At 38.8% G+C, this 27387-nt stretch overlaps 1 protein-coding gene across 2 annotated transcripts; it reads right to left on the reverse strand.

Annotated features, from left to right (window-relative positions):
- Positions 1-1802: 1802 nt before the first annotated feature.
- On the reverse strand, positions 1803-26222 carry ZNF326 (zinc finger protein 326). 2 transcript variants are annotated; one of them, XM_067001220.1, is made up of 13 exons: positions 26073-26222; positions 25474-25548; positions 19275-19401; positions 16817-17222; positions 13960-14158; positions 12121-12155; positions 11114-11201; positions 10498-10612; positions 8927-9074; positions 8467-8566; positions 7038-7168; positions 6026-6121; positions 1803-2531 (listed from the first exon to the last, which is right to left on the reverse strand). In XM_067001220.1, the coding sequence occupies exons 1-13, from the start codon at positions 26086-26088 to the stop codon at positions 2367-2369; spliced, it is 1701 nt and encodes a 566-aa protein (XP_066857321.1). In that variant the 5' UTR covers positions 26089-26222; the 3' UTR covers positions 1803-2366. The 2 variants fall into 2 exon arrangements, with proteins under 2 accessions (XP_066857321.1, XP_066857322.1); XM_067001221.1 differs by lacking the exon at positions 25474-25548 and having other exon boundaries at positions 26073-26198.
- Between the last annotated feature and the right edge of the window lie 1165 nt (positions 26223-27387).

The following is a 27387-nucleotide window of genomic DNA, read 5'->3' on the forward strand; positions in this document are numbered from 1 at the left end:
CCACGGCGGACCCAGTGCACCGACTCCCGCCAAGGCCATGGACCCCACTGCTGACACCAGGTGCAGACTCCCGCCGAGCCCCCAGACCCCGCAACAGACCCCCAGAGCCGACTCCCACCAAGCCACCGGATCCTGTGCCGGACCCCGGGTGCCGACTCCTGCCGAGGCCACGGACCCCACGGCTTACCAGCAATCTGACATCTGGAATAGGGCAGCCTTCTATCTCTCCCTCTGAAATCATTTCCACAGTTTGCTACTGATGTAAGAAATTTCTTTAACTGAACTTGATGAAAAGGAACCCATAGCTCCATTAAAAGTTCCTTCTAAGCCTAAAGAAAAAAGCAATTATGTCCATTATAGTTAGCAGCTGCCTAAAAGAAAGGTCATTTAAGCTATCACTTAACGTCAGTTAGAACTGACAGTATAAAGAAGAAATCAAGTTATGTTTTAGGTTACCAGTTAAATCAGAAATGAATAGAGTTCAAAGGTCCTGAGATTACAGAGCAATTAAAAAAAAATACACTTGCAGAAATTTGGGCAGCATCTCGGTTCTCTTAACCATCACAAAAATTCTCATGCTAAAACTTGTCAGTTTCTAGAACACTGCTACAGTTCCTGTTAAACTGTCTGGGAAGGGATCAGCATCCTCCTCTTGTACGTCAAGAGATCTACAAATAGAACACAAATAGATGAATGACTACTTTGTAAGGCAGAAGGAAGACTATACTTCAAAAGTATTACAAATAAGAACCTTATTCCTAAGCTTAAAATGGAGAATGAACGTTCAGAGATCTAGGAAGTACTTCATTATTTTAAACTTACATATCCAAAAACAATATTGTTCGACCCGCTTCAGGCTCAACACATCTTTCAGCCAACCCATGCTAACTAGTTTCAAGCTAATCCACTTACAAATATAACAATCAAGTCTACATAATGCAATATGTGTGGGGTTTTTTAATGCGAACTTATAAACTATGCATGAAACAAGAAGTCAAGGCACAAATATTAGTTTCCTATCTCCTCCCTCAATCTTGTATTGTCTACTCTCCCAGCTACACCAAAACACAACAGCTAAAAGACTGCAAATACACATTTTTCAGAGCTGACCACCACTACTAGTCTTTCTGATGGCCTATTATCTAAACCAAGTACTCCCCCACACTCACTTTCCCTAATTCTACAATAGATCACCAAAAAAAGCAAAAATTGGTTTACATTTGAAGAATCTTTGTTCTCCCTAACTTCTATCCACTCTCTGCATAGACCACCTGTATTCAGTGATAGTTACAAATTAACATGAATGTTCTCCAAGGGAAAGGTAATCAAATTACACATATGATGAGATTTTGAAAAAAGTTTCCCATAATTGCTGAAAGAGACTGCAGTTACTTCTATTAAACATTGCCACATTTAGGGAAAAAGGATGCAAATTACTTAGCTGTAGTTAGAAAAAGTTACATCAAACATTTCCGGTTCCCATTAGTCAAAAGCTAGATTAGAAGGAACTGAAAAAGACACTGCATTGATAAGAAATTTGTAAGACAGCCATCAGTAAACAGCATGTACATATACTGAAAGCATGCTTTCCCAGGCACAGCATAAAGGCTACAGTACCTCAAGTCTGTCCTAGTAGATGTAGTCTGAATATATCAAAAAACAACAAAAAAGAAGTAACGTGAGTTGCTAAGATGCAACTATGAGTTTTAAATAATCATAGCATCAATTAAGATTTGATTCAAAACAAATTTGGTAGTCAGAGGGAAATACTTGAAATACTTAACCATAGACACTTTAAACAATAACGTTTAAGTGTTTTATTGCTACAAATTGGTACATCTTATCACAAAAAGCTACAAGGCATACTATTACACATACTCTATTATACAGAGTGCAATGCAGTCCCCAAAACAGCCACACTCAACAGCACAATTTTTGAAGTTTACTCATTCCATATTGAGAGGTAAATATGATAAGCGTATGCCATACAGCATTTAAAATATTTACCCCACAGACCAGCCTTTCTTTTCAATTGATTAGACCAAAAACTATTATATCCAACTTTCAGTACACACACCAAAAAAATAGGATGCTTAAAAAAATATACAACACGATGTTTTAATCAGCTTTAACAGTCAGTTTGCTATAAAAAGCTCAACTAAAATAGTCTTAATTTCATTTTAAACAAAATCAGAAACACAGAGGAATTATATAAACAAGTTCTCCACAGAATGGAATGCATGCATAGGGTGGGGAATCTTCAACAACTCTCATTTGAGACTATTAAAGAGTCTTGGCCACTTTTGAGCAGAAATAAAAAGCTGTTTTGCCCCCCCTAATTTGTTTTCATTTGTGTTTTCTTTCACTTAGTTATCTTCAGTGTGGTCTAAGGTGAAGTCAGTTTGCTCTTCAGTTCCTTCTTCCTCTTCTTCCTCCTCTTCTTCCTCACCTTCAGCTGGCTCATCAGCCTTGTCCTCTTCTTCTGTCTGCTGCTCCTGAGCCTGATCATTAATTTCAAATGGATTTTCACCCTGGAGGAAAAAACAGAAAACAAACATTTTAAATATTTTTTTCAAACAGTACAAAATAATGTTTTATCATTTCAGTGATTGGAAAGCTCTTAGTTTGTAGTATCTACTGAGTCCAATCAACTCATTGGCTAATCAAAGCCAGAGTTGCCACATATAAACCCCCATGAATAAGGCAGATTTTTAAATTTAAGATACTAGCGTTTCGCTTTTTTAGAAGTAGACTCTCAAAAGTAAGGGCCAAGTACATAGAAAGCCGGTATAACAACTTAAGAGACCTATGAAAACAAGAAAACCCCAAATCTCACCGTTAAAATTCAGGCCACTTTTTAGGTGAACCACTATTATGCAAGTGCTGAGAGGCTACAGACCACCAAGAACTATTTCACCCAATCTGTAACACTGTCCAACACTGAAATGCCAAGGATACCTATTAGCTCAGTAAACTGGCTTGTGAAAGAAAAGAGAATGCCTGAACCAGTTTAACTCCAGCATCAGTGGAAAGCATTGTGAAATAAAAAGGTAAGCATCCAAACCTTACTTCAGCTGGTATTTGTGCAACTCTCCAAACTGTACTCATCTACTTTCCTTTCCGGATAGAAGTGAGAAAGACCTCTTGACTACAAAGCCTCTGGTACTATCCTCCTTGGGCTCAAGCAAGTATTTTCATTCACATTTGGGCATAGCAACAAGGATTTCCAAAGATGGGCACAGAAATAAATGGAGTTAAGAATACTCCACCTGATTAGCTTCAAATACGCGCTCAACAGTAAACATTAGAGTGAAAACAGGTAGGTACATTAAGATCTTTAAGCTTTTAATGCTTTTAACATTAGCTTTTCGTTAGAAAATAGTATTGTTTCCTAGTACAAGAATAAAAACGTGGCTTGTATCTGTAACAGATTCACAAGAATGTTATAAGTACTTCTACAGATCTGATACAAAAGGAAAAGACTAAAATCCTCTAATGTCTATGGTAGGTATGATGATGAATTGCAGTTAAAGAATGTACTTCTGAAAGAACTACTTCCACACTCCCACAGACAACTCAGCTGTTCCTGACTCCTGGGGACAAGCTACAGAAAATTTTTACTGTTCATTCCTGTGAAAACAGTATGCAACTTACAACTAACCTACAAGAACTGGATTCAGCACACTATTTCTAGCTGAACAGATCTCTACACAATAATCACCCTCCTCCCCCACAAAAAAAAAGATTTCCCCCCGCTACTGTTTTTTCAGAGAAAAAGAGCATTTTAAGTTCTCAAACTAAGGCAAAAGTTACTACCCTCAAGGGAAGATCCTAATGATTGCACTCTTTTTCCCAGTGATGTAGCATTTAACACATCCAACACAGAAACAATTTTGATACTAGTTGATTTTGACAGTCACACTGGTCCCATCTTCCCAGATGGCTTAAATATATATACACACACATCTATGGAAAATAAGAATGTAAGCAGGGAAGTATTTTTTTCCCAGGAGATGCATCCTTTGAGCTCCTTGTCTCTAGAATATTTAAATTGCACAGAAAGCTTGAAACTAAAGCCGTGTTTACAGGCAAATGTGTACATGATTCAATTGACCCCAGAAACTAGTCTCAGTATTTAATTATAACAGGTCTAACAAACCTGATCCAAAAAGATACTGCAGTCTGCCTACCTCAGAGGTAAACTTCAGAATGCCTTCACTAATACATATGTATTAGTTATTATTATATATTATATGATATATTATTATACATATGTATAACAAACAGTCCTTCTGCTGAGTTTGTTTTATTTCATTTTGTACATATAGCACGCAACCTGTGGAATAGTTTTCTACATGGAAAGAAGATTAAATCAAAGAACAGAAAAGATTTTCCATTAATTGTTAGGTAAAGGAGTAACTCACACGTTGAGCTGTCACCATGTTGAGCCCGGTCACCAGACCACCGGTGAGCTCCTGCTCACTGCTGCTGGGGAGAGCTCTGCGGCAGGCACACCTGTGCCTTCCCAAGCCAAGGCCACAGCGTCAGCATCCAGGGCAAGCACCACTCCAAACCCTGACCGTGGCTCAGTGTGGAAAGGTGCTCCCTGAAGCTGTTCATCCCACAGCAGCTGACTCTCCTGGGTGATGTGGGGACAGAGCTAGGCCCCACAAGTCCCATCTGAAAACAACCCTAACAAAGAGCCCCCAAAATACAGTTCAGCCTCTGCTGAAAAAAATGGCATTTTGCTCAAAAGTAGCCACGGACTCCACAAGACAGTTATTGCTTGTCAGTTAGCTTACTCCAGACCAGAAGTCAGTCCACACCCCCAATTTGCAGTCAAACACTAGCCAGAGTGTTCAACCCTGAAAAGTCTTATACAATGCAAAAGGCAGCAAATATCCCCAAAACTGCTTGCCTGCTATTTGCCAGAGCCAGGCAGTCAACATAGCCAGGACTCAGCCTGCCAGGTCTTCCCTGTTCCAAATTTCTTCTTTCCACTCTGCACATGCTGCATACACAAAGCCTTCTGAAAGAATGTTTTTGTGTGTTTTTGTTTCCTCAAGCCAATCTGCCTATAGTCTCAAAGCAACTGATTTTCAGCTGTCAGCAGGATTTTCTACTCTCTTGAAAAACTGCAGACACCAAATACATACACTGGTTCATCACATGCTGCATAAAAACTACTGGACTCCTTCAGTCTGCAGTTGATTATACATTAAGATAATTATGAGAGGGATTTGCATAACCAAGAAGCTAGATATATCTCACTGTGCAGGTGCTGCTAAAAGTGTATTGTGTTTGGGAAATACCAATGGTAAGCATTCTGAAAATGGCAGTGACCTCCTTGTGAAGACAATCTTCAATTTTCCAACTAGTGAACGGCACATTTCCAATCCCCTTTCACCAGTCTCCCACTAGGGGGCTGTAAGGGACAATGCACATGCATGTCATGCCATAGAGAATACCAGCAGAGAGCTGAAAATAGTCAAATATTCTAAGCTGTGGTAGCTGGTAATTTGCCATCTTTTCTTAACAGATATAGAAGAGCTGTCTGAAACTGAATTATGCATCCAATTGTACATAATTCTGCAGAACATGACTAAATTCAACCTTTTAAATTACAATTAAATATTGCATTGGCTGACACCTTGTCATATTTCTGCAATACAGTATTGCTTTTTCTGAAGTTATCTATTGGTTAGGCACAGGGAAAATGTTACTACAGAAAGTCACATATCTGGCCCAGAAAAGGAAAAAATACTTTGCCAAAATGATTTCACATATTTCTCAAGCTGTGAATTTGTAACACAGGCTGCCACATCTTTTAAATTCTCTGACCACGAGAAGTAATGTTTTAAGCTTCCACTGTTTGTGTGCTGCCACAAATCCTAGAAATTCTATCAAATAAAATTAGACAAGTTGCATGTATTGTACTTTACAGTACAAAGTCACCTGCAGGAACCCTCACTTCTAACCGAAGATTAACTCATATGTAAAGGGTTTTGTACTCTTCACATCTTACCTTCACATACAGCTCATACCGTGCCTTGACTATTGGATTATTCAAGATACTGGTAGCGGTAAGAACGCTCTCCCTTTTTATTTGTTCTCTGTAGGCCTAGGAAACAGATTTAACAGTGAATAATTATTATACACCTATTCTGACTGTCACATATTTGAATTCGTAGTCTGTTTCTGTAAGGAAAATTGTGAAAGGAATAATGCATGAAATGCTCATTCTTGGCATTTAATTCAGTTTATTACACAGCTAGGACTTCTAGGACTTAAGTTTGATAGCGTTTATAGTTTGTTGCTTTAGTTTAAGATATATATTCAGGTCTTGGTCATATAATGAACTACATATAACCATGCACTTATCTACTCCCACAGTTAACTGTTCTCACCTACAGATAATACCCATGCTTTTCCACAACTGCCTATGGTTCATAATTATAGAACTTCATAAAAAAACATTACTTTTGAAATCTCTTTTTTACTATGACAACTTGGATTATTTTTTTTCATTCATACTATGCTTCTAATGTTGCTGGAAATGTTGGATGAGTATCATGAATTGTAACAGGATCCAATTCCATACTACTTCTAACTCTAAATTGCACTCACTTTTCTTCATATTAAAAGGATAACAGCCAATCAAAAAAAGAACACTAGTATTGTTAAATTGCTGGAAACACATGTATTATGTTTTACAATTTGAGTAACAATCTTTCTGGCACTTACTGGCAGCAAAATTCCCCTAAAATAAAAATGAAGTTATTCCTAGTAACATTCTCAGAATTTACTATCGTCAACTATGAAACACACTACCTTTCATTCACTGTGGGCATTATAATGTCTCATGAACTAGCTGGCACTTTATTTACAGAGAACATTCTAGATATCTACAGAATAAATAGTGTTGATAAGAATTTAGAAGTTATTTACACTGAGTACCACAACATTTCTCACCTACTATGAAACCATGCCTTTTTTTTTTTTTTTTTTTAAATCTCTTAAAATATGCCATATCTTACTTGTTTTCCTTTTGTGTGATCAGGAGATTTTAAGTGTTGCTGAACGGAACTGTGTAACGCAGGAACATACACACTGCAAGCACTGCAGTGAACAGTCTCAACTTTCATCATGTGGTCATCAGCAGTAACCCCTGCCAAAGAACATGCAAAAAATCATTAACACACACAGTGTTATACCAGGGGAACGGGAGAGGGGATTGGATGTTTTATACCAGGAAGTTAGAGCTCTCAATTGGTAAACATGTCAAACTGAACTGCAGGGGAATAGTCACACAAATTCAGGCATCAGAACTAGGCTTGCTGAAGACAATGTTGGTAGAGAATTTTTTTTCACCTGATACTCCAATTCCTTCATTCCACAGACTATGTATGAGATTCAAGCAATTATGTTTGATGCCTGAGGTTATGATATATGAACACCTTACCTGCCTAAATAGAGGGAAATAAAAATGATAAAAAAATCATAAATTGAATGTACAAAACGTCTGCTATTTAAAATCTACAATGACCAATATTCTTAATAATATGCATTTTAATACAAGAAACAAACCTTAAATCCCTGTTTCTCACCAAAGTAGCTGAATTAACTTCACCCCTCATAAAAACACCTAATGTATTTCCTTGTCTCCCAATTTCTCAACACCAAGAAAAACTGTATGAATCCAATGTAAATGTCTTCCAAGTTCAAATGCCAGCTTGCCAACAGAGCATTCTGATCATAGAGGTAAACAGGCCCTCCAGTACTTAAGAAGAATACATAAAAATAATGTGAGATGTTGGTTACATCCATTAAGTAACTTCTAAAGTTTAAATTCAAAAGAAGGCAATACTTAAATACATTTATTGTTTGAAGTAAAGGGATTCCAAAGATTTATTTTCTGGCTCTAGTGCATTTTTTGAAAGCTCTCAAGCAAAGGATAAAGCAGAGGGATGTGGCACAAGAAGGCAGAGGGACACAAATGCCTTTAGAAAACAGTCTGTAGAGCAGCCAAGGGGGGGAAAAAACAGTAAGTCAAGGCCAAGATGCATATTGGGTAGCCATGGATTAGAAAGTGCTCCAAGTCCTCCTTTTGTCACAGTCTGCCTCAAAAACACAACTATCCCACTGATATCATCTAGCTCCTGAACATCACATTGATCATTATCATGTTACCACTTAATAAAGTGATCTTTTTCAATCTAACTGCACCCACCTGTTGCCATTCCTCATGGATTATACTGAATAAGACTGTGGCAAGGCCTACATAATTCTGTTTGTCAAGTACTTAGCAAAACATTATCTTGTTTTACGACAAGGCTACCTGGGCAGGAAATCTGAAGTTTATCTCTGCTTACATTTCACATAACATCAAAATGAGTCAAGGAAAACAAACCAGGTAGAAAAAAGGTGTGGGAACTGATCTCCATAGTATGCACTATCATTACTCACCTTCCATTATATCTTTTTCAACAGCTTGAGCATTGTCTGTTTGGTTACTTGTCTGTTGCTTACGCATAGCTGTCTTCTTGAATTTATTTACCATACACTCCTACAGAGAATCAGAAAAAAATAAATTGTAATGGCTGATGTTTGAGCGTTTATGTTCCAACAGAAACCCGTAGTTAAAATATTACTTGGAATAGCTCTGTTGGAAAAGAGAGCAAAAATAAATAGCAATTAATTGGGCATTTTTAAAGCACTACTTTTAATTGTAACTGTGAGAAGTTACAATTGCAACACTATTTTAATGACTCTGTATTTGTCTCACTTTCAACAATACACACTGCACCAGAAGTCTTCTCCAAAAGGAATGATGATAAATTAAGCATATTTTGAAGACTAAATGATACCTTCTAATTACACTCTAATGTAAAAACATTAGATAAATTTTAAAAAACCATTGTCTTACATGAAGAAACTCCATCACTACTTTGTCAAATTTGGTTTGCTTCTGGATATGATCCAATGTTTCCTGGTGAGCTGCACTCTCCAGATGGGACTCAATCTCTTTTTCTTCAAATGTTCGAAATTTACAAAATGAGCAAGTAAATGCCATTCTACCAAGAGAAATACAATAAATAATATTACAATTAAAGAAACATTCTTCCCTCTCCCCTCAAAACAATGAGGACTTGACAAACCTAACCAGAAAAGTAATAAGAAAAGCATTCTTTAAAGAAGCCTGAATGAAAAAAAAAAAATCTATTTTACCATTAGGAAAGATACCTGCTACAAGAACCAAATAAAGGCTAGTCTGAGACTAGTAAGTTATCTATGCAGAAGAAAAACTACTAAAACCAGATGCTAGCTATCATAAAACCATATTATTCTGTGTGTTTATCTATCATAGCTCTCCATTTTGTGTTATCTTTTGTAGTACTTATCAAAGTCAAGCCAATGATTTACTAACTACAAACTGTTAAAAGAACTCACCCAAAGCTCGTTTTCCATATAAAAACTAAATCCTTACGAGGAAATATGGCCTCCTCAGTACTACTGAGGCACTAATGCTACGACCATACACTGCATTCGCATAAAGCAGAATAGCTTTGTACAGCCCTGGCCAACAGCCTGCTTGGCTGTGACAAAATTGAAGTTAGTTACAGAACTATCTACTTACTATTACTACAAAATAGCTCACCATACATACAAAAAAACTGAACCAGGTCAATTGCTAACAACTTAGCTCAACCTGAATATGAATTTGTTTCACTGGAATATGAGTTTCAAAAGCAGTACCCTTCTAAGCTGCTTCTCAAGTGTGCACTGATACACTTGTCAGGGAGAAGAGGCAAGTAACTCGTGCATTCCTGATACAGCGAATGTCATGCAAATCATAGAATGATTTGGGTTGGAAGGGACCTTAGAGATCACCTAGTTCAAACAACCCTGCTACGGGCACGGACACCTCCTAGATCAGGTTTCTCAAAACCCCATCCAACCTGGCCTTGAACATTTCCAAAGATGCAACATTCACAATTTATCTGTGCAACCCCTTCCAGTGTCTCAATACCTTTACAGTGAACTTCTTCCAAATATCTAATCTAAGCCTACTCTTTTATCTGTTACCCACCGTCCTATCACTACACTCCCTGATAAAGAGTCCCTTCCCCACCTTTCCTGTAGACCCCCCTTCAATGCCTACAGACTGCTGTAAGGTCATTATAAAGTCTCCCTGGATCTCTCTTCTCTAGGCTAACCAATCCTAACTCTCTCAACCTGTCCTTGTAGAAGAGGTGCTCCATCCCCTGATGATCTTCACTGCCCTCCTCTGGACCCACTCCAACAGGTCCATGTCTTCTTTATGCTGCAGGTCCCAGAGCTGAACATCTAGGGTGCTGTTCATTTCTGCTCATTTGTTCATTTATTTTTCTTTTGAAATCAGTCCATAAGGGCCTTTCAGGAATGAAGGTATATTCTTACAAAGCAAGGATAAAGCAGAAGAAAACCACACCACATGAGACAAGTTACAACACAAACCTGTATCCGTCACCATATTTTTCGCTGTTTTTTTCCCTTCTACGCCTTTGCTTCTCTCTTCTGGCCTCAATTCGTCGCTTTTCCTCTTCTTCACTTTTAACTTCTCCTTTGGCATCTTAAAACACAGAATGATTTTAAAGTGTTATATTCCCCAAAAATCTGGCTCTCCAAGCAAAGCGTTTGTCTTCCCTGTCTCCTCCACAAACACCTTTTATATAGTCACAAAATGCAGATCCTACATCAACATTGTTTTAAGGCTTATTTAAATGCCATAGAAGTTCTTTCGTTTTCCTCCATTACAAATGACAAATTTAAATACCTGTTTCAAACAGGTAGTGGTCTAGATTACATGCATAAGAGAAAGGAAATTCAGAATTAAAGCAGATCCTATAACCACAAAGCAGACACAATAACCATGTAATAAAGAAAACACAACGGATGTTACAAACGATTTCCTTCTCCATTGCCTAAATTCATAAAATGTGTTAAAAAAGTAAGAGTCACGCTGTGCAATAATTATTAGATGTCATACATACATGCATACTAAATCTATTCACCCAAAGTCACACAAATACAGTATCTAAAAAACCTTACCTGACAAAGCAAACTGACTTACCTCCAAAAGTCTGATACCCAAGATCATAAGCATCTCTTGTAAAGTCTTCATATATAACAACTGCACCACTTGTGTCCACTTCAATTTCCTAAGTCAAAACCAAAAATTTCATGTGAAAAAACAATGCCATCCTAAATCCAGCAAACAATGTGAATTATTTCCACTAATTTGTTACCTGCTATTTTTAATCAAATATGACAATGGACGAAAGTGAAACGAGCAACCACATAAGACTCAATGTAAAATCACCTCAAACTATGCATTTATCTTTCATGCCAGGATATCTTTATAAATTAGTTTCAAAGTCAAAATTCTCATTGTCTTCTACATAAACCTTCTGACTGCCAATTCAGACTTAAATACTTCCTTGAGAATACGTTAATACCTCCACTCAACGACAAGGAAAAAACATTTCAACCTCTTAACATGGAAGAAGGATATATACACGCTTATCTTAATAATTGCATTCTTGCATGCTGTTGGCAACTAATCTTTCTGCAGGTGGGAACTAGTCTTTGCACCTTAACAGAGAACATCTGTTAACAATTATTCTCTTTTCATTTACCTTCTCCCCTTAATGTTACTGACATCTCATCTATCCATTCTCCCTCATTGCCGTAATTTCCCTGTCATTTTATACTTAATTTCTCAACCCACCCAAGCCAGAGGTTATTGGTATGTGAAATCAAGTTGACTGCCTATGACGTGAGAAGCGTTCACGTGGCAGCCGTATATTACAAAAATAGCTGGTAGGTGTACAAATACACTTGAAAGTTCCCTTTCCAGACTATTTGCACAAGCTACCCCTTTCACTTGAAGTCAGTAAGATTTCAAACTGCCACTAAAGTAAGACAGTTTCAAATAAAAAGGAAAAAAAAATCAAGTTTGGAAAAACTTACATAGTTAAGCCTTAGTTTTTGTACCTCTAAAGTAATAATTATTTGTCTTAAGGTATACCATTCAAATTGTGAAAGAATCAAGCATCTTCTAGTTCTGAGAGTCTTTACCTCTATAGTAGAATCCTGGAAAGATGTCTTCATGTCTATAAGGATAAAATAAGAAAGAAATAATAAAAAATTGCTGTTTAATATTACTATCTACTAATTTTAGAGCAATAAAATATTCAGGGAAAAAGTCAACTTATTCTGCACCTAACACAGTCTAGATCTACAATTTATCATATTTTAATAATAACACTTAAAGTAAAATCAGGTATTCTTAGGAATATAAACTAACCAGTCTTTCAAAAACAGTCACTGGTATCTAACTCCACAAAACAAGGAAGTCATGACTAAAAGGACAGTCATGACTTTTTGAGATAGATGAGACATTAAAAACGATAAAAAGACATTTTGAGATATATTGCACATTGTGTACATCCACATTCTCCTGTTAGTTGATATCCACTTTTTAGTTTTCAACTACACAATACCGCTTAGAGCACCTTTCAGTTCAAGTCTTCGAAAATTGTACTAAGCCACTCAGTCTTCCCACAAACCCATCTCAGAACCACAGAACAAGTTGATTAAAAGTGCATTCTAGTGGGAACCATCTGCTCCATTAACATAGCTTCAATCTTACATGGTATAGAACAGTCCTTGGGTTGTGGAAATTAATGAATGGAAACAGGTAACACACTAAAAGTGCTCTGTCTGAAGGTAGATTAGGAAAGTAGAACCTACAAAGATACTGAGAAGAGCTAAGAGAAGAAACCATTGACATGCAAGTCTTTTGAGATACTTGGATGTGTATTTTATGGACCTATTTCACGACACCAAAGTTAGTGAGTCCAATATTATATTGCCCCTGTACAAAATGCATATTAATGTGTTCTACACGCCCACCTGTTGAAAATTTTATCTTAGCTTTGAATTCAAAGCTAACAGCTTTGTAATATAAAATAGAGCAAGTAAGAATTAAAAATCAAAGTCTCTCCCAAGTCTGCACACTTACCTTGCTAGCTTTGAGCTTAAGTAATTTTAAACGTTTTTCAGGCATGATTTATAATAAAACTATATAAAACATTGCAGATACAAATCACTGAGAAAGCGACAAACACAAAACCAAAATTCGACCACTGTACATGCTGTTTGTAATACTTTAACTGAAGTTTACATTGCCTCAAAGCAAATAACTTATTCAAACTGTATTAACAAGTTTTCTACCTTCGACTTTTGGCTGCAATACAACAATTATTAGAGTTCTAGGACATCTTCAAGGAAACTACAAAAGTCAAGTGTCGCTAATGCTTTGTAATTTATATTTCCAGTTTATCATCTTTAAAGTTCTTGCCTTCACTACAGAATTTCACTTACGAGAACAACTCTCGTCTACCCTCCACTGTTAAAGAACTATTTTCCACTGTTTTCTCATTTCACCTCCCTCTCTCTCTCCTCTTCATCCACACTTTATGCCTTTATTGTAGCTGCACTACAGTTGATGCTCTATTTCACATATACATCAAGATCTTTGGGCAACCTAAGCAGGCCTAGTCTTATACAAGTGCACATTTTAAGGTTTGTCAGCCATCACCAATTAACAGTACATAAAATCTGGTAATATTTTCAGTGGTAAAAATTTGCACCCATGAAGTATCTTTATGAAGTCTAGATGAAGCAGTCCTCAGCAGTACATATTTAAACACATCAAAATATCCACATTCATTCAGCAAGTTATCTTTGCAGTAGAAGAGTAATTTCAAAAGGTCTGTTATAGACTACTTTGAAGGTAGAAAATAAAAAGTTACAACACAGCACTGCCTTTTTTCCAAATATTAAAACTAAATAACTCCAAATTAATTTTAAAAAAATAGCAATTTTAACTTAATTTTGGCACTTATTACTTACTAGGTGATTTTTTCTGAGTCAGCTTCAAAATAGGTTTTGTCATTTTGGGTTTCTTGATAAATGTCCCACCAGGTTTGTTGTATGGCTGCGGTATCATTTTTCTTTTTATTCCTCGCGCAGCAACTGCTGCAGGACTGGGTTTGTTATGATAGTCAACAACAATTCCAGGTCTGTGCATTCCTCCAAAGTCTCCCATATGCTGGAAATTTGGGAAATCAAGAAAAAGGTATTAGTATATGACATCAATAGAAATACAACAATTACTCGGCACAAGTGTTTATTTTAAAATTAAACTGTATATTAAAATCTGCATTCTGGAACAAAATGCAGGGGGAAATTTAAGTTCCCAGTTTTGATGTTTTGTGCAATGGTTTTTTGGCTGTCCAGTAGAACACACATGGATAAACCGTGTTTCTGCTTATTCAGAACCATTGTCCAGATGATGAACATGCCTGTCAAAGTTCAATCTCAGCCTAACATTTTGGCTCCTCTCTTCAGATTCTCTAGATGATGAATGACTCTTCCCTTGCTGAAAAAACAGAGCTAACCAAACTACTTTTTCCCTACACTCTAGTTAGCAGCCGAGAGAGAAAGAGAGACTTCTTTACGCTAAATAATTAGCAGTGATTTGAAAACTGAATAAAGAAAGTTGTTCAGTGTGAAACAGTGATTAACTGAAGGAAGCTCAGTCTTTCTTTTACTTAATCAATCCATGTGTAGCAGTGAATTCGGAAGTTGGGCTTGGAGGGACTGATACAAAAACCATGTCAGCAACAGGAATGAAAATTCAGTTGAAAGACTAAATCCTTCTGTTACTTCTGAAGTGCTGTACAGACATTGGTGGACACCTGTTTATGAAAGCAACCTCTCTGAAGGCATGGAATAAACGAGTAATCTGAAGAGGGAGAACTTAGGTAGCTGCATTTTTTTCAAAGCACCAACACGTTTCTTAATATTAGCTCAATTATTTGATTAACAAAGGTCAGAAGACAGCCCACTAACTGGATGGATGAATTGGATAAGCAGAAATATTTGTGTCACCATAAGAAGAGAATTAGTACTACACTATCAAAGAACATGAAAATAACTTCAAAATACTTTTCACAAAAAGGATACCCATTTTATTAGCAGATTTTATATGACAGACTGAATGCATCAAAACAGGCACTTTGCTTAATCAAAAGTCCATGCACAATATCTCCACGTTAATTAATTTAGTTGAGACAGTTACAGAACTACCTAGCATGTACATTTACATTGTATGTCTACAAATTTGGAACGAAGTAGGCACTTGAATAGTTTCAAGTACTTTTTTAAAAACAGTATCTATTAAAGGTGCAATGCATTTTAAGTATGGTAAGTACTTTAGCCTTTATGTAATAAAGGATAATGTAAAAGACTAAAAAGATAGATTTCAAAAACAAAAATAAAACAGAAATAAGGCTGCTTGGTCATCATTTTGCACGAAACTTTCAGATCCAAATGAGTTCTGAAAGGATGGCATCCAAGCTTAAGAATCAAACACTTTCAGCATTACAAGCAGAGAAATATAAAGATTAAACTATTTCTAATACCGTGCTACATGCTAGCTAGTAGCCATGTGCAAATCTGAGCTAAAATTTGAATATGACAACTACAGTATTCAAGAATGCTGCAAAGTAGACCTTCTGAAACAAGACCACCAGACAATTAGGCACTTCAAAGACCCAGAAAAAAAAATGATCTTCATCTACACTTCAAGCTACAAGCAAGTTGTATGGTTTAACATTAAAGAATTGCTTCCCAAAGAGATATGGCACACTTAAGAATTTTAAAAGCTAAGTTGTACCTAGAGGCATAGGCAGAAAAGCGTTCACTGAACTCTTTCCACTTTAAAAAAAAATCAGTATTGGGATTATAAAACCAAAGTAAAGGGACACCATCAACTTAAAGTTAGTACTTCTGTCAGGATTATTTTTTATTCTCTTCTGCTGTATTTTTCCCTAGCTCATTAAACATTAAGCACGACTTCTCCAAACTGTGATCTACTATTTTGTGTCCAGCTAATTTGGACAGTTTTTACATCCTACACTGGAAAGGAATCCACTGAAAACGAGGTAGAAGATATGTCAGTAAACAAAATGAATATAAGTCATAGGGCTAGACACATTACCTGGAAATCAATCTCAAGTTTGCGAAAGAACTCGATTTCAAGTTGATGATGCCCCTTTAATCATGCTTTAATTTTAAATAAGAATCACTGTAACTGCTAGCCACCTACCTTTGCAAATTCCTCCCCATCACTCTTTCGATACACAAGTCAGAGTAAGAACTAAGTTTAAGAGAAGACTTGATGTTTGATAAAGCATGTGTTGAACATACTAAAGAATTAGCTAAAGTTTTACCTTTGCAGGAAATGAAAGCTACTCTGGCATTCACAACCGGGTTTTATTTTTTGCATATACATTGCACCTTTAACCTACTAAAAAACTTCAAATGGCTTTGAATTAAACTTTCACAATATTCAAGAATTTCCCCACCAGCAACAAGGATGCTAGTGCTTACAAGGAAAAATGCAAGTCCTTTTAATCCCTTTTAGACCAAACCTATTACTTTGATCGTCGCCTTTCAAACAAAAGGAGAGATTTAACAAACCTTATCAACTAGTCTTCTATTACTCATTACTTTCAAGAGCGAAAGAGAGACTGCATTCTACTTGAAGACAGCTTCAAGGGGGTAAACAACATTGTCAACCATGATAGTTTGCTTGGACAAAAAACCACACTGTACTGAACAGTGTATTAATTTTAAAGCAGTGGTCTTGAAAGGGTTTAAAAGAGTGTCTAGTGAAAAGAATCTGAAAAGATTCTGTACTTACTCCTCGGCCTCGGCCTCTGCCTGTTGATGGTCCTCCAAAAGCATCATAGTTTCTGCTTCCAAATCCACTTTCAGGATAAGCAGGCGTTCCTCTCCCCCGAGAGCCTACAGGTGCAGGCTTCATATGGGGTGAAGAAAAACTGCTGTAGGAAGAGTAACTCTCTCTTCCTCTGTCCTCCATAAACCCAGGCCTCAATTTTGAACGGGAGTAAGGTGCTTCCCAGCTAGACCCGCCCTGGTTTCTACCTCCGAAAGAGTCAAGGCTATTCCGGTAGGAGTTGTCAAATCGACCACCATAACTACCTCCGAAGCGGCTTTGTTCGGGTTCATTATAACCATAGCCAGATCTGTACAGATCTCGCCCACCCAGAGAAGACCCGGAGTCGTAAGACTCATAAGGTCCAAACCTGGAAAAGTTGCACAGTGAGGAGAAAAAAAAGTAAGCTTACTAATGTTATACATTTCAAAAAGACAAGTTATCAGTTGACATTTATCAACTAAAATCAATTTATTACTATACTGGTCGGTACAGTTGTGTTATTGTTTAATCTTGATTAGGGCTGGGCAAATGACACTATGACCAGATAGAAAGCTATCTGAGCCATTTTTTCTACAAACAATTCTAAAGTTCAGTATGCCTGAACTTCATTCAATTAAAATTTTCAGCAACATTTACTAAAATATTATTAGAGCCCAGCCCTAGTCTCACGAAAATAATGACCTGCAGACATTCACAGGCTAGTCAAACTGTCCTTTCTTCAAAATCATGCCCTCATATTTTAACAGTTAAACAGCAGTTAAAAGGCGGCTTAGTTCTCAACTGAGAGTTAAAAAAAAATATCAATTTTTAGTGGTACAGTTGTGAGTCTTAAACACCCCAGAATTCTAATTTTAAAGGAAAACGTAAGTGCTCTTCCATGCATGTTTATACTTTTTGGAAATCATCTTCCCTGCAATATTCAGTCACCCAATCAGAGATTGTGATCTTCGATGCACATATATCTTTTCCTTGCAGACCACTAAGTCTAGAAACTCCGGATTTTGAAAGTCTATCTCAATACACGCACAGTGGAAACAAAAACAGTCCTTGAAGTTTCTAAGTATAGTAACAAGGAGCTGAAATCTTTAGCTATTTACTATGAGTCTGATTTACTTTAGCAGGAGTCAGGCTGGAAATCATCAGTATTTGTACCCAGTTAGAAGGGAAACACATTAGTGTTCCTACAGGGTTATAACAGGTAATTGAGCAGGAGTTGGGAAAGACAGCCCCTTGACTGATAAAATATAAACCAGAACAGACTCAAAGTTCTGCCTGGATCTATAATAAATTGAATGCCTTCATTTTAAAATATGTTTAGTCTTGGAAGACCGAGAAGTAAACAGAAAATAGTGCTATCTAAAGGAGTCCATGTACAATATTAACATTACATGGCAAGAGACATTTCCATGTTCAAGTAGTCATTGAAACTCAATCATATGCAGATTACTGTATGGTAGGTACAGCTCATTCCTCAATCTCTGCTCAGACTTTCAAGTAAATCTTATGTTCATCATTAAACAAATTATAATGAACTAAAATGTTTAACAGAACCATGCAGCAAAACACAACATTTCTCCAGCCTCCCTACTTAGTTCTGTCCTTGCGCTACAGTGACTACAAAGAAGAATCATACAGTAGTCTGGCTACAGCCAGACAAGAATTCAAGGGCGCACACAAGAAAACCATCAGGTTACCTAAGTTTTCTTCACGTTTCATTTCCTCCAAGATAGAATCACTACTCTGAAAAGCATGCTATTTCAAATGTGATATTAAAAGATAAATCAAATCAGCTGTTCCCTAGTGTTTTTATCTGAAAGAGCAACAGGAATAACATCCTAGCATTAAATACACAACTTTAAGACCACTGCCTCAGAAATTTTACTTTTAGACTAAACCATCTTGCAAAGCAGCCCAGAACATGCACACAGTTTTTAGTGTAATCAGTACCTGCCAAAGAAATAATCTGGACATGACTTTCAGATTCAATACCAAGACCATTTAAGCACTGCACATTCAAACCAAAGAGCACATACCCTAAATGTTCCTTGAAAACGGAATGTTGATAGATTCAGTCTAAGCCACTAAACCAATTAGGTCTAGTCTGCTATGTCAGAAACAGTATGTCAGGCCAATCAGTTATAAATTACTAACCATTACCAAAAAATAAAGCTTGTTCCATTTTCAGTCACAGACGTATTGTTTCAGTGTCAAACTTTTCCACAAAAATGCTAATTGTTACAATAATCTAGCTCTTACAGTTTAAGATTTGCCAGTAGTTAATGAACATGAAGACTCAGAACGAAAGTGTTCATACAAAATCATAACAACATGCCTCAGGAACACTTAAGTTAGAAAACAGAATGACTGAAACTTAAATCGTATTTGATCAATTCTTGGGACAACTGAAGGATTATTTTACCTGTTACCACCACCACCACCTCCTCCGCCTCCACCTCCATGACTCTCCATCCCATAGGATTGGTTAAGGTAAGAGTCCATGGATCGTGGGCCACCATAGCCTCCATGCCCATAATCACGGTCCATGTCTAAAAAAGAGCAGAAAAATGTTTATAAAGAAAGCAAGAGAGAAGTCTTATTAAGTATTCTAGCTTAAATTCTTAAGTAAAATGTTTAACCTGCCACAGAGCTTACAAACAAAATACAGCACTCTCAGTTGTGAATCAATTTCAACAATGTGCTGAGGGAAGCCGTGTGTCTTTGTCATCATCAGAGAACCTCTTAATTGAAATGAAGATGACATTTTTTGTCAGTAATGGACAGGTCAGGATTATTGTTCTGTCAGCTGGAATTCAGACGCAGGTTAAGACAACTAAATGGAAAGAGCCTGATGCGGAGCATCAGAAGTTAGTGAAGAATGATGACCACTTCCTCCCTTTGATAACACACAGTCCAGACACCTGGCTATAACAATGCCACAAAAAAAACATTCATAAGTTGACAGAGACACTGGTTCAAGGTTACAACCCATGTCACGCTGCAATGCAGACGCTGCATACAGGCTCCAATCAAACTCTCCCTTCTAGCACCAACAAAAAACCACCACAGCACCACTGAGTTGCAGGTGACCAACTCTACTAAGGTGGTGGTACGTCATAGCTGAGCTGATGTCACTTCATGACACCTTTGTATCTTGTAAGGAAGTCTGCCAAAAGAACCAAGTTTCTCCTCAACGCTCTAAGTCCTATATAAAAGTATGGTTAAAATAACCACACAACAAATCAAAGCTCTAAGACAACAACGTAGATCCGCATAAGGAACATGACCCACAGCCTTCCTGTAACATGCACACTTTGCACCACATCACCATTCTAGTGGCCATAACTGTTTCCCAGAACTGACCAACACTAACTTCTGGGTAATAGAAAGAAAGCCTGTCAAGTCAAGCCTCATTAAAAAGGTAAGGTAGAGAAGGAAAATCAGTGAACACAAAGAATAAAAATATAACCACACGAAGATTTGTCCACTATTTCCTACATTTCAAAAAAAATTTCCAAGGCTTTTCCAGAACAGGACAATAAGCCCACTCAAAGTAATAAAATATTTCCCACTTAATGAAACATAGTAATTCTGTGTGCCTATTAGTTTTGTGAAAATAACCGTAGTGATGAAAGCAAGTATATACACTACTTCCCGTTTGTAACTGCATTTTGTTAGACCAGACAGCCATTGCAATTTACTTTCTTACATCTGCAAAGAAAACTGCAAATGGTACTTCGCTGAGTATTTCACTGTTACAGATGTCCGTAACAAGCTCAAATAGAATCTCCAACTAAGATTTGCTGCTTTGTTTGTTTGTTTTCCTTTTAGTGACCATAGGTACTTTCTAAAAAGTTGATGATGGTATTTCTAGAACTTGGAAGTCGCACTGCATCATCCCATATTTGGGATGTACAATAAAGACTGAGCAAAGTAGAAAAGACTTCTCAAAATAGTAATCATGTAGCATCACACGATATCAGTCTAAGCTGTAGGATGTTACTCTTTAAGGAACTTGCTGAACCTTCTAATACGAGTATCTAATATTCCTCTCTGGTGTGAGTGATCTACCACCTAATCTAGGGCAATACCCTAAAGACTGCCTACATAAAGATGCAGGCATGTAAGAAGAGTAAGTAGTCAATAGAAAGAATTCCAGAGCTTTGCAAAAATTAAGTTTAGCTGATCTTATGTTCATCTCAGATCCGAAGTATTTTTTTAAGTGCAGTTTATCAAATCAAAAGACACTGACATCCTGAAAACCGCCTGAAGGGGACCAATAACTCACCTCAGTTTATCCTGCTTCCTATTATCTACAGGCCCTGCGATGGCACAAAGGTAATTAGGTTAAACAGGCTAATCACATCATTCAACAAGGAAGAACAAAACGCATTGTCAAGATCACTGCCATCACAACCTGATCCTAGTACAGTGAGTGACCAGTGTGGGGAGGGAACACCACCAACTTTCACATTCACATGCAAAAGAACTATTCCAAAAAATGGTTTGAAGCATAGCTTCAAATAAAGGTGCTGTGTTTTTTTTTTTCCTAAAAATTTTAGCACTAAAACAAATATTAAAATACGCTTCCCAGGACAGCATCTGATGTCTGTTTCTATTCAATGCTCTCTTTACTCATCCAAGGTTCGTGCTACTCTTGGATCAGCAAGGATACCTGTAACATCAGCAGTGTGGCTGCCATTCCCTTAATCTTCAAGTCACTGCCCTTAGGGCAGCAATTCCTGTTCCCTAACTGACCAATTTACTCCTCCTGCCCAGACTCGAAGCACTGCATTTACCTACACTGTAGTATGTTTCTCTTAGAAAAGGTTTAACAGGGGGATACAACAGGAACAAAGTGACAAACTATTACACCTGTGGTTTTCTACTACAAGAAACTAGAGGTAGCAAACAAAACTTTCAAAAAAAAAGCTTAAAAAATGAACTGGATGCTTTTTCACAATAGATTTCCAAGTCCCAGCACTGCCCTGTGACAAGATGTTATCAAAAACCTATGTGGATTTAAGAAAGGACTTGGATAAATCCACTGACAAGACATTCAAAGGATGTCAAACACTAAGACTTCGACTGCAGCTCAGAAAGTCCCTACGCAACTAATCAGCCAAGACTTTTAAATATACCAAAGGGGCACTCGTACTATTCCTTCCACACCCCCAAACGGACAGTGTGACACACAGGAGGTGAGGTGGGAAACAGAAGCATCTACGACCTGACCTAATCGAGTTGGTTTTACCATCATCTTCCAACTTCTTCATTGACTGTTCCAGATTGCTGAGCAGTAACCTATTGTCCCAACCACTGGCCTCCCACTTGATCATTTTGCCAGCTGCAAACTTAGTCAAAAATTTACAGACTTTATGAATCATGCCCAGCACTTGACAAAGACACTGCATTCAAATAAGCAGTGTAATATTTCTTCAAGTAGAGCTTTTCTTTACTTTCAGTCTGTTCTCCAGATAGGCTTTATTCTAAAAGGGGAAAAGAGAAAATAAATGTACAAGAAGGCAATAAGCGTTCACTGAATATACCTGAATGAGAATCACTTGCACAGATTTAATTATTACAGTCTCAAGGCAAATAGCCTATTAGTTCACAAACCTGACAACCAACATACAAATCTATTTGCGCTGGCCTCTTTCACACTTTTGATTCTTCTTCTTCTACTCACTAAAGCCAGAGAGACAGACGTGGAGCACAAAAAAAAAAAGCTGTGTCTGTACAGAACAATCTTCTCAGCCTATAGCCTGCTCCCCATTCACTTCTATGTTAGCTCAGGCTCTCATTGCTGGTGGAGATGCACAGAAGCTGACTGCATACACTGCTCAAACTAAATGTGAAAATATTTCACACGTTAAGAGAATGTGTACTCAAATGCTAGGAAAAAAGCAGCTAGAAATTGTATTGCAGTGCTTCGAACCCAAAACAACTGAGAAGTTTGGTACTTCTGTTTCATTGAAGTTTAAAAAGTAACTGTTCAGCAAAGAAACCTCTGAAGAAGTATCCTGTGTATCTATGAATACTTCAGAGAGGGAAAAAAAATGGTTCATAGTTGCTCCTGAAGTTTAAAATAAACCAAATCTTTGACACAGTTGAAGTATCTGAAACAAAGAGTTTGTTAAAGGAATAAATCAGGTTTTGGTATCTGCAGCTTCTTGCACACAGTGTTGATGAACGAGCTGCTGAACTAAAGTACAGAAACAGAACAGAAATATTCCATTTTCCATTTCTAAACCATATCTAAATGCTCTTGGAGAAAGGGAGAAAAATTGTGACAAAGGGGAAAAAATATATTACCCCTAAAATCAAAAAACATAGGCCACTTAAAGAAGCGATCAACTTACAAATTAAAATGTTAACATATAGGCATTCCTGAAGTTTAACAAAAAAAAAGAAAAAAGAAAAAGCCTGATCTAGAGGAGAGATCACTTAAAATTGCTGCAAGATGACTTCTCATTATACAGTGAAGAAAAATCTGTTTTCCTTAGGAAAAGAACTAGGAAGTTAAACGTAGTAGATAAGAATCAGGTTCCCTTGGTACAGAGGACTCTATGAGACACTGACACTTTTAAAGAAAAAGCTAAAGATTAGAGGATATTGAAAACATTCACAGCACAAGAAGCGAAATCATTTCCAATAGCATTCTCCACATGGAACATGTAAGAAGCCTAGGAGGATGAAAGAACGGAGAAAGATCTTACATTAATGAATCATGAATAAAAAAAACTTAAAACTTTAGTAAAACTTATTATCAATCTCAAAATAATTGAAAAAAAAAACACAGAATTACAGGCTTGAAACAAGCTATAGTTGCCCAGAATATTTTTCATTTGTAATTTATGACAACAACAAACTTAAGGATCCATTGTGCAACTGTAAGCTGCATTTTTTCCAGACACATTGCATTTTTCATAAAATTTATGCCTACCTAAAGATCCCAACTTTGTCAATACATACAGAAGATTTAACACACTGAGTCCCATGCAAAACAAGGCACCAATCCAACAACTAGATGAATTTTAGGATTTGCAGCAAAAGCCATTTTCCTTTCCAGATTAAATGAACAATGATTACAGTAACCAAAACCTCAATATATTGTCACAAAGTTTATTCTACAGGCTATGTCATCTGTGCCTCAAACCAAGTCATCAGCAAGGGACAACGGTGGAATCACAGCCACCATCAGCCGTCCAACAAAAAGCACACTTCAAATCGGCTAAAAATTTCCATTAGGAAGAACTTAGCCAAGAACTGGGCAAAGAAGAAAACGCTCAACATTCATCCTCTGTTGCCATCTACTGGACCTCTACAAAATAGCCTTTAGCCCACTGTACAGAATCAGGGTAAAACAAAGGCTTGTCCATTACTTACTAACGTACATGCAATGCACAAACATTAATATCAAATGTTTCAACCTGCAAACATCATAATTAAACTTGTTGAATAAATATAAATAACATAAAACAATTATCACAAAGATTCTTACAGATGTACATGAAAGTAATAGTTTACCTGTACAATATGTTTCATTTACTTATCATAGGATGAGCCTAGATTCATTTTAATACTGCTGTCATCAGATATCAGAAAAGCAGGTTCTGGTTATTGACTACAGTTAATGTTCCAATAAGAATTTAAATTGCAACTTAAGAAGAATCTACTATTTTCTACTAAATACGTAAAGGACATTTAATTAGAAATCAATATAGAAGATTTAAAAAAACAAGTCCAGAGTTTTTAATTATTTATTTTACTCTGAAAAAAATAAATCCAGAACACTATTGTTGGCAAAAGAGCTAAGACTCAAGGAGTGTATCACGAAAACGGTCATACTGCAATCACAGATGCTTCTGTAATCCATGTTATTTCCATGTAACGGCCAGCAAGTGTATGAAGAGATCCAATAGCAAATACTTATTTGGTGACATCTGTAAATAAAGCTTAGGTACAGTTTATTGTAAAAGTTTTATATTGATACATTAACATCCTTTTGGTACTTGTTTGCATGCTGACAAGAGATTTCAAAACACTTCTTGAGTCTTGCTAAGTTTATAACCTTACCCATAAAATCTGTATTCTTTTCAGTTGCAGGTATTTTAACAGCGTATAAACAAAAGCTAACATTTGCTCTACCGCATTTATTTTTATGCTTTTTATATTCCTTCCCACACCCTTACTTAAAGTAAATTACAAAAGAAAATCTAGGTTTTTTTCCCATGCCCGCGTGGGAGAGGGAAACATTCTCTGACCCCGTTTCTGCTGCTTTCTTTTCAATCTAAGCAGCACGAATCAAATATAGTAGTCCATGAGAAAATAAAATACCGATGTATGCAAACAGCAACATCGTAAGTGACGTCTGCGTTCCCTCCCATCCCCACTCCTCCAACACCTCTTCGTTCGGACTCGGAATGTGCAGGAGCTCATGTTGACATGCCCAAGATGAGAACCGAGTCTCACTCCCCGCCAGTTACAACTCCTCCAGAAAACAACATGTGCAGCCACACCACGTTACGTACTTTCAATAACCCTTTTTAACATCTTTGGCAACACTGACTGTTCAGCCCCAACGCTTTTTAGAGGTTAGACGTATTTATAGCTCATACCTGAGACTGACCCACTGGGCATGTTCACACCACAATGCATGGGGGTATCTGGGAACCTCCAATCTCTGTCTTCAGCTGGAGAGGATGGGTCAGTGAGAATGACTTAGTGCTTAGCGAGAGCTGGAGGGGAGACACCGGGAGCCGCGCCGACAGGCGGCTCTCCCTGCTGGCGGCTCTCCTGCCACGACCCCCTCACGGAGCTCGCCCCGAGCTCCCCCCGGCCCTGCCCGCGCCGCCGCCGCCCCCCCCCCCCGCACCCCTCCCCCTCGCCCCCCGCTCGCCCCGCGCCCCCCGGGCGCCTCAGCTCGCCCCCCGCCCTCGCCGCCCGCCCGCCCGCCCGGCCCCGGGAGGGCCCCGGGAGGGCCCCGGGAGGGCCCCTGGGGCCCCTCAGCCCTCCTCTGCCCTCCTCCTCCTCCCGCGCAGCCCGCCCGCCGACGGCCGCCGCAGCTCCCCCGGCCCGGGAGGGGCGGCGAGGAGGAGGGCGAGGAGGTGTGTGCGGGGGAGGGGGGGGAGGGGGAGCGCCCTGCGCGGAGCGAGGCGGCCGCGGCCGTGCGGAGACGCGGCCGGGCCCTGCCCGGCGCTGCGGGGCGCGCGCTCACCTTCCCCGTAGTCCATGATGGCGGCGGGCCCCGCTCCCGGCGGCTGGCGGCCGCGGCTGGCAATGGCGCCCTCCGCCACAACGAGGCGAGGCGGGGCCTGCGCGCCGCCGGGGAGCGCGCCGATTGGCCCGGCCGCCGCATCACGTGAGCGGCGAGGCACGAAGGGAGAAAGGGGCCCCGGCCGCCCGAAGCCGCCGGCGCCTGGCGCCCGGATCGGCGGGGTCACGAGGGAGGAGGCTGCGCGGCGGCCATATTAGGTGCTGGCAGCCGCCATTTTGCGTCATGGCAGCGGGCCTTATCTGGCTTGAAGGCGCAGCGGGGTTATCGGCGGTGAAACAGCCGCGTCTTTGCCACGCCTTTTGTAGTCCCAACGCTTTCTTTCCTGCCACACGCCCTCTGGCCCCGGTGAAAACATAAGGGGCGACGGCAGCAAACACTGCCCTCAGTACACAAGGACCAAAATGTGCCTTTACTCTGCACTGGAAGCCAGGCAGTGCTTGGCGGGAGCGAGTCCCCGCGGCTCCACAGCGGTGTGGAGTGAGGAGCCTTGTCCTGTGCCAGCCCACAACAGGGGCTGCTGCTGCTTTGTGTGAGCATATGGCTGTGCCCATCTCTTACATGGCTGTATTTGGGAAGCAGCTCGGTGATGTTACACAGAGGAGTACTTGCGCTGTCCCCTCGTCCTGGCTCCTGACATGGCTGCACCACCCACAGTGGCCCCTTGGGCTGCCTCGAGGCCTTCCCAGGAAGAGCATCATAAATAGCTATGAATAGGCCTCGATATTCACTCTTTCCTCCCAAAATAGCGAACACAAGTAATCCTGTGCTGAAGTGTAGCCTTCCTTAGGCAACAGAACTCAACTAAGCAGTATCCGCCCTGTAAAAGTCCCCTTCGATCAACCTACCGTTAACACCAATTCATCCGTGAATCCCAGGACAAGCTGTTGTAGTTTCTGTTACAGGCTGCATTGAAACACTGAAACAGGCTAAATGTAAACACAGGCTTCATTCAATTCAAGCTAGTTGTAAGACACCACTTTTCTCCTCCCATAGCCAAAGGTTTGAGAGAAGAAAAAAAACAAATACATACATCATGCAACAAAAACCAAAGATCTTTGTGAGACTCACATGCTGAGAAATGTTTCGTTCCTTGTAGCTTCTTAATGTTTTATACATTCCTGAACGGGGGTGGGAGGACTATGTGAGAGAGCAGCAGAGAGCAGATCTGACAAAAAAACTAAGGAGTTGGCTCTGAGGACAAGCTAGAGACACACTTTCTGGTTGTAATGGTGGGCAAAGTCACTATCTCTTGATT

Source organism: Anser cygnoides, chromosome 8 (assembly GCF_040182565.1).
Source record: "Anser cygnoides isolate HZ-2024a breed goose chromosome 8, Taihu_goose_T2T_genome, whole genome shotgun sequence".
Classification (NCBI taxonomy): domain Eukaryota; kingdom Metazoa; phylum Chordata; class Aves; order Anseriformes; family Anatidae; genus Anser; species Anser cygnoides.